The sequence below is a fragment of the Tachysurus vachellii genome, chromosome 26 (genome assembly GCF_030014155.1).
Source record: "Tachysurus vachellii isolate PV-2020 chromosome 26, HZAU_Pvac_v1, whole genome shotgun sequence".
Classification (NCBI taxonomy): Eukaryota; Metazoa; Chordata; class Actinopteri; order Siluriformes; family Bagridae; genus Tachysurus; species Tachysurus vachellii.
The window spans coordinates 28732-37500 of NC_083485.1; the positions used below are offsets into that span (position 1 = coordinate 28732).

Below are 8769 nucleotides of genomic sequence, written 5' to 3' on the forward strand. Positions count from 1 at the left end.
CTATATGGTCTTGAGTGTTTCCTAAAATTTGACTGTTTTTATCAATACAGAATGACAAGGTTGTGTGAAATAAACATCACCTACTTTATTATAAACAAATGAGTTGCTTGGTGTTGTTTTATATTGAGGGTGTTATAGTCTTTCTCACCAGTTTATTCTTGCCCTTTGCTGATAATCTCAGTTTAGAATTAGGTAAATTGTGTGGATAAAAAGTTATGTAAAGAGCCTGGTATTCCACACCAGACAGACTGAGAGGAGAAAACGTGTTTACACTTTGAATAAATTCTCAGAGGGTAAAGACTTTGGAACAGTGGTGCAGGTCTTCAGACAGTGCCATGCTTCCAGTGCACGATGATGTGTTGGAAATGCTTTGTTACCTTGGCTTGCTGCAGAGACCAGGCCTGCAGTCATCAGGCGAGAGGATGCAGAAAGCGGTGCTCAAGAATATGGTAAGCGGGCGGGAGTTGGTGCTAGGCTAAAAACAAAACCTAGCCGGTCGGCTATTCCGTCCATTCTACTCTCTAATGTTTGCTCCCTGGACAACAAACTGGACTACTCGAGCGGACCACGTGGCAGGAGTTTAGAAACTGCTGCGTCTTTGTTTTCATGTGGTGAGATGAGACGTGGCTCAGCGACAGAGTTCTGGATGCCGATATTCAGCTAGATGGGCTCAAGATGGGTCACCTCGTTTCATGCTGACAGACATGCAGCTCTGTGTGGTAAGGCTTGCAGTGGTGTGTGTGTTTTCATCAACACAGAATGGTGCAAGAACTCTGTGCTTTTAGACCATATGTTTCTATTTACTGCACATCTTTAGTGGAGTTTGTGACCGTTAGATGCAGGCCATTTTATTTAGAAAGAATTTTAGAGAAGCCAGGAATAAAACATACATTTTAAACTACTCCACAGGTACATTATATGGCAAAAAGGTTTGTGCTCCTCCTGTATGTGTGTTGAACATCTCGTTCCAGATTGATTGCCTTTGCTGTTCTAATCATTTCCACTCTTCTGGAAGGTTCTCCACTAGATGTGGGATTAGTGCTCATGATGTTGGTGAGAAGGTCTGGGGTTCAGTCGGTGTTCAATCTGGGGTTCAGTCGGTGTTCAGTCTGGGGTTCAGTTGGTGTTCAGCTTGGGGTTCAGTCTGAGGTTCAGTCTGGGGTTCAGTCAGTGTTCAGTCTGGGGTTCAGTCGGTGTTCAGCCTGGGGTTCAGTCAGTATTCAGTCTGAGGTTCAGTCAGTGTTCAGTCTGGGGTTCAGTCTGGGGTTCAGTCGGTCTTCAGTCTGGGGTTCAGTCTGTGTTCAGTCGGTGTTCAGTCTGGGGTTCAGTCTGTGTTCAGTCTGGGGTTCAGTCGGTGTTCAGTCTGGGGTTCAGTCTGTGTTCAGTCTGTGTTCAGTCTGGGGTTCAGTCTGTGTTCAGTCTGTGTTCAGTCTGTGTTCATTCGGTGTTCAGTCCGTGTTCAGTCGGTGTTCAGTCTGGGGTTCAGTCTGGGGTTCAGTCTGTGTTCAGTCGGTGTTCAGTCTGGGGTTCAGTCTGTGTTCAGTCTGTGTTCATTCGGTGTTCAGTCTGTGTTCCAGTTCCTCCTAAAGGTGTTCAGTGCTACAGAGGAGTTCAGTATAAAGGTCTGAGAAATACTACATACAGGTCAGATGTCCACCTTCTTTTGGCCATAAAGTGTATTATTGGACATAAACTACACTGTTGTACAGTTTAAAATGGGTCTAAATAAATATAATCTGTGCTAATAAACTTCACTTAGTGGTACTTTTAGCCACCACAAGCTGTAATGACAAAAATATTCGCGTTTTCCACTAATAATTTAGTTTTTTATGCATTTTTTCTGATGAATTCTTGTAAATGACTAATGACTGACTGTGCGTGATGGGACCGGATGTTCTCTTGTACTTCCGCCAGGAGGCGCGTCAGACTTTCGACAAAGGGTAAAGTTAAACTTCCTGCTTCTATCAACATCCTGTCAATCACAGACTTCACAGCCAATCATTATCGCGCTCTGGCTGCAGGTCTACGGCACCGCCTCCTTCGAGTGAAAGTGGGCGTGGTCTTAGGCTCACCTGTTCGTGAGAAGAAAAACGTCACACGTTCTTTAAGAGAACGGGGAATAAACGTGACAGACCGGTTGTGTGTGTGACAGTAGTGTGTTTACCCGGAAGTGTGTTTGACAGACAGACAGACGGACGGACGGACGGACAGATGGGAGCCTTTAATCGCCTCTTGTTGGCCGTGTGGTTAGTCCAGGTGTGTAGTTCCGGTAAATTGTCATGCTTTAGCACGACTTACATTAACGTGTCTTACGTGAACCCAGTAACTAACCGGACGGTGTGGCGGCGCGAGGAGATCGGGCTGTACGGCATCCAGTCACCCACAAACACCGTCACGGGGACCGTGTACCTGGCCGAGCCCATTCACGCATGCGCAAACAACACAAGGTTCGTCCGGCCTTCGGGCTTAGAGCCCTGGATAGCGCTCGTGCAGCGGGGTAACGGATGCACGTTCACGTATAAGATCAACGCGGCTGCGCGCAACGGAGCATCAGCAGCCGTCATCTACAATAACTATGGAACCGACAACACTGTCATCCAGATGTCACATCCGGGTACTGCAGCCTTTCATTTCTGTGTGTGTGTGTGTGTGTGTGTGTGTGTGTGTGTGTGTGTGTGTGTGTGTGTGTGTGTAAGAGTGTGTGTGTGAGAGATAGAGACTTTTCAGGTAAAATGATGGACAGTATTTTCCTGCATATAGTACAAAATGTCTAAAAGCTGAAGAAAAGTGAAACTGAGATCAATGCAAATAAATGTCTTGTATTTTGCTCAGCCGCAGTGAGCAGTGACGTGTGAACAGACACAGTGAGTGTGTGATTTCAGTCAGAGGTTTACTGGATCACAATAGAATGGTGAGAGACATGGGAGAAGGTCTTAACTCATTTAATCAGTATATAATGTGGATGGACTAGAACACCAGAAGACCTCATCAGGTTCCTCTCCTGCCAGCTGAGAACAGGACTCTAAACTAGATAACTGAAGTTTAGGACTAAAATCACATGGTCTTCTTCTCTGTCCAGTTTGTGTTCATGATATTCTCCAGATGATTGTTCTTGGCTGGTAGGATCTGATCTAGGGTCAGAATCAGAATCAGAATCAGGTTTATTGGCAAAGTGTGTTGATGTTGACACACACAAGGAATTTGGTTTCAGCTGTTTGACTCTCAGAAGTACAGACATAAATAACACTATACTATACAATACACACATAAATAACACTATACTATACAATACACACATAAATAACACTATACTATACAATACACACATAAATAACACTATACTATACAATACACACATAAATAACACTATACTATACAATACACACATAAATAACACTATACTATACAATACACACATAAATAACACTATACTATACAATAGACACATAAATAACACTATACTATACAATACAGACATAAATAACACTATACTATACTATACACACATAACACTATACTATACTATACACACATAAATAACACTATACTATACTATACACACATAAATAACACTATACTATACAATACACACATAAATAACACTATACTATACAATACACACATAAATAACACTATACTATACAATACACACATAAATAACACTATACTATACAATACACACATAAATAACACTATACTATACTATACACACATAAATAACACTATACTATACAATACACACATAAATAACACTATACTATACAATACACACATAAATAACACTATACTATACAATACACACATAAATAACACTATACTATACTATACACACATAAATAACACTATACTATACAATACACACATAAATAACACTATACTATACAATACACACATAAATAACACTATACTATACAATACACACATAAATAACACTATACTATACAATACACACAAATAACACTATACTATACACACATAAATAACACTATACAATACACACATAAATAACACTATACTATACAAGACAATACAGACGATGAGATACAATATAGACATTATGAGTATTAAATATAAATACAGAATATATAACAGATCAGTTATGTACATAGTGTGTGAGAGTGTAAATAACAATATTGTGTAATTATACTTTAGTACAATATACAGCAGCAGTAGTGTGTAATATATACAGATGATGTGATGACTGACAGTCCTGATAATGCAGCACTTATAGATATGAAGCAGTGAATATAATGATGGTGAGGTGTTAATCAGGGTGATTGTCTGGGGAAATAAACTGTTCCTGTGTCTGGTAGTTTTAGTAAACAGAGTTCTGTAGCGTCTGAGAGAAGGGAGGAGCTGAAAGAGGTTGTGTTCAGGGTGTAAAGGGTCAGTGGTGATGTTTACTGCACGGTTTCTGGTTCTTGTGTGGTACAAGTCCTGGGGGGTGGGCAGGGGGGCACCAGTTATTATTTCTGCTGTTTTTACTGTGCGTTACGGTCTGTTTTTGTTGAGGGGTCTTTCCTAAAGTCCACTATCATCTCTACAGTTTTAAGGTGTTTAGCTCCAGACTGTTCTGACTGCATCGTAGCACCAGCTGTCGGTATGTCCTGTCGGTATGCAGACTCATCGCCATCTTGGATGAGACCGATGAGCGTAGTATCATCTGCTAATTTCAGGAGTTTAACAGTTTGGTCACTTGAAGTGCAGTCATTAGTGTAAAGGGTTAATAGCAATTTCATCACCTTTCACACACAGGATGTTTACTGCTTTTTGAACTTTTTTGTGTAAACTCCAGAGAATGTTGTGTGCCATGCCACGGTTAAAGTCGGGTCATTTGGGACTGAAAATGACGTAACGACGAGCTGAATTAATGAGCTTCTGTAATACAGATGATGTTATACTAGTGAAGCAGTTTTGTTAGAGCCTCCATTATAGGCATTTTGCTAAAAAGTGTTAATTTCCCCTGCATATGTAAAGTTTTGGGGACATCACATAGAATTGTGCTCGACATTACTTCAGTAAATAGAGTCAACACTGTTCACTGCTGTGGCCACAGAAGTTTTACAATGCAAAGCAGAATCACATCAGTCATGTACAGAAGAGCTGCTGACGACTGAGCTCGGCCTCATCTGTCCTTTTTGGAGCATGCTGCAGTTCTTAGATTTTATATAAGTGTATAGAAATGACTCTTCTCAACATGCCCTTATTTCCCTGAGCTCCTCATCATCTTTTGTAAAACAGTTAGGTTATTGGTTCCAACCCATTAAGCCAATCTGCTTCTGAGTTTAAGAGCCCACTAAATGAGCATGAATTAAATGGTGACTCCTTCACTAGACAAGATGAATACCTGAGACTGAATGTTTCTATGTATGTTAGTTGTTTTAGTTTTACAGAAATATGACAGTTGGGATGATGATAACTATATCAGATAAAGCACTAAGTCTTATAGCCTTAAAGTCATTTTTATTTGCAGCATTTAGCCAACATGCTTATCCAGAGCAATTAGAGAATTGCTTTATTGACTCTATTAAAACATCTCCTTATGCTGGTAGGTCATAACAGATCAGAGTCCAAGAATAAACTTAGAGGAAATAAATCTCTGATTGTTGTTATTCACAATGATTTCCATTAAACTGTTAAGTTTCTATACATTTTGAACATTGAACCTGAATCAATAATAATGTCTCTTTAGTTCTGTGTTAGGGGTGTGTGTGTGTGTTAGGGGTGTGTGTGTGTGTTAGGGGTGTGTGTGTGTGTTAGGGGTGTGTGTGTGTGTTAGGGGTGTGTGTGTGTGTTAGGGGTGTGTGTGTGTGTTAGGGGTGTGTGTGTGTGTTAGGGGTGTGTGTGTGTTAGGGGTGTTAGGGGTGTGTGTGTGTGTGTTAGGGGTGTGTGTGTGTGTTAGGGGTGTGTGTGTGTGTTAGGGGTGTGTGTGTGTTAGGGGTGTGTGTGTGTGTTAGGGGTGTGTGTGTGTGTTAGGGGTGTGTGTGTGTTAGGGGTGTGTGTGTGTGTTAGGGGTGTGTGTGTGTGTTAGGGGTGTGTGTGTGTTAGGGGTGTTAGGGGTGTGTGTGTGTGTGTTAGGGGTGTGTGTGTGTGTTAGGGGTGTGTGTGTGTGTTAGGGGTGTGTGTGTGTTAGGGGTGTTAGGGGTGTGTGTGTGTGTTAGGGGTGTGTGTGTTAGGGGTGTGTGTGTGTGTTAGGGGTGTGTGTGTGTTAGGGGTGTGTGTGTGTGTTAGGGGTGTGTGTGTGTTAGGGGTGTTAGGGGTGTTAGGGGTGTGTGTGTGTGTGTTAGGGGTGTGTGTGGTTGGGGTGTGTGTGGTTGGGGTGTGTGTGTTAGGGGTGTGTGTGTTAGGGGTGTGTGTGTGTGTGTTAGGTGTGTGTGTGTTAGGTGTGTGTGTGTGTTAGGGGTGTGTGTGTGTGTGTGTGTTTTAGGTGTGTGTGTGTTAGGGGTGTGTGAGGTCCACAATGCTGTTGGCTTTGCAGATGCAGTGTGTGGTGTAAGTGTCCATGATAGAGGGAAGAGAGACTCCAATGATCTTCTCAGCTGTCCTCACTATCTGCTGCAGGGTCTTGTGATCAGAGATGGTGCAGTTCCCAAACCAGACAGTGATGCAGCTGCTCAGGATGATCTCAATGGTCCCTCTGTAGAACATGGTCATGATGGGGGGAGGGAGATGTGCCTTTCTCAGCCTTTGTAAGAAGTAGAGATGCTGCTGGGCTTTCTTGGTGATGGAGCTGGTGTTGAGTGACCAGGTGAAGTTCTCCGCTAGATGAACACCAAGAAATTTGGTGCTCTTGATCTCTACAGATGATCCTTTGATGTTCAGCAGAGAGTGGTCGCTCTGTGCTCTTCTGAAGTCAACAACCATCTCTTTAGTTTTATCAACATTCAGAGACAGGTTGTTGGCTCTACACCAGATAGTTAGATGTTGCACATCCTCTATGTATGATGACTCGTCGTTCTTGCTGATGAGACCCACCACAGTCGTGTCATCGGGGAACTTAATGATATGGTTTGAATGCACAGTCATGAGTCAGCAAGGTGAACAACAGTGGACTGAGCATTCAGCCCTGAGGGGCTCCAGTACTCAGTATGGTGGTGCTGGAGATGCTGTTGCTCCTCTCTGATGAGACCCTATACCTTAAAAAGCTCTTAATCCATTTGTTCCATTGTAATAATTCACTTATCAAGCCGAATGACTGCTTATTAGTAACCAGCTAACTATCCTGAACATCCTCTCACCTCAGAGCTCACTGCATCATCACTAAGACACGATTAGGTATTTTTACACCAGCTGTATTAATGATTATTTTCTATTTTTGCTCGAGTCCTTTTAAATAAACAAATTGTTAGAAACAAAGAAATGTATGTGAACAACTCATTACAAATGAGCTTAATCTTAACTCACAGCAATGTCACCTTCACCTCAGCTAAAGGCAATAGAACAAGAATTTCAAGTTTGTACCTGAACCACAAACACACACACACACACACACACAGGTGGTGCAGGATTACCAGTGGTTGTATAACTCAACTCGCACCGAGGTCACTGAGCACAGGTCTATAAATCATTAAATGAATCCCCACACACACACACGCACACTCATACGCACACATTCACACACACTCACACGCACACACACACACTCACATGATGTTTTTACACACAGCCTTCACCATTTGATTGACATCTTCTGGTTCTTGTTTATGGAATGTCCCTCATTTCTCTAGTTAGCTAGTTAACATATTTTATGTACTCTGATGGAGGTCACTTCAGCACAGCATGATTAGTTAGTTAACATACAGTAACTGTACAAAATGGGTTTTTTAAGATTTACCATTAACTAGTCAGGTTTTATCTTTTAATATTTATCATATTAGTACAAGTTTTTGACATCTGTTCTGTTCACGTGAGCTCTGTGTTGATATGGATCAGTTTTTGCCCCGCCTCCTTACCCCTTTTCAATTATTATTTGAACTGTTTGCACTCTACAACATCCAATGGTGTGTGTGTGTGTGTGTGTGTGTGTGTGTGTGTAGGTACCTCGATTGTGGCAGTGATGATTGGTAATACTCATGGAATGGAGCTGGTGGATCTGTTGCAGAACGATGTGTCTGTCACAATGACAGTAGAGGTGGGGCTTCAGCGTGACTTGTGGATGAGTCACTACTCCATCATATTCATCTCTATTTCCTTCTTCATCATCACCACGGTGACTGTCTGCTACTTCATCATCTTCTTTGCACAGAGACTCAACAACATACGCCAGCGGAACCATAAACAGGTTCACACACAATCACAGAAATATCCAGTAGAAGATGAGCCTGGTGTTATTGCTGCTAATGGATTTAAACAGATTTATATTTGAATATAATATTTTTTGTTTGTAATAATAAATCCCACAGTATTTAGGTGATATTAGGATTAAAGTGTTTATTTTTTACAGAACAAAAGTCTGTAGACTGTTATTGAAATATTTTATTATTGCTATTGAATCAAACATACAATAATCAGCATTTTAATAAATTCCTTCTGAATTAATGAAATTGGTTATTTTTAAGAATGCAGTTCATCTAGAATTATTTTGAGGACACAGTCTGGGGTCCAGTCAGTGTTCAGTAGTGTTGAGTCAGAGTCAGGACTCAAGTAGTGTTGAGTCAGAGTCAGGACACTCGAGTTCTTCACTCCAACCTTCACCTCCACACCATCTAGAGCCATTGTGTTTAACAGTGTGAGGAATCTCTAAATAATGCTGTAAATACAAACACATCT

General features: G+C 41.5%; 1 protein-coding gene across 1 annotated transcript in view; it reads left to right on the forward strand.

Annotated features, from left to right (window-relative positions):
• Nucleotides 1–2090: 2090 nt before the first annotated feature.
• The window catches only part of rnf128a (ring finger protein 128a), an 18421-nt gene continuing 11742 nt past the window's right edge, over nucleotides 2091–8769 (forward strand). Inside the window, exons 1-2 of the mRNA XM_060862794.1 lie at nucleotides 2091–2614; nucleotides 8037–8281. Coding sequence (XP_060718777.1) covers nucleotides 2212–2614; nucleotides 8037–8281 — 648 coding nt within the window. The 5' untranslated portion in view covers nucleotides 2091–2211. The remainder of the gene's footprint in view (nucleotides 2615–8036; nucleotides 8282–8769) is intronic.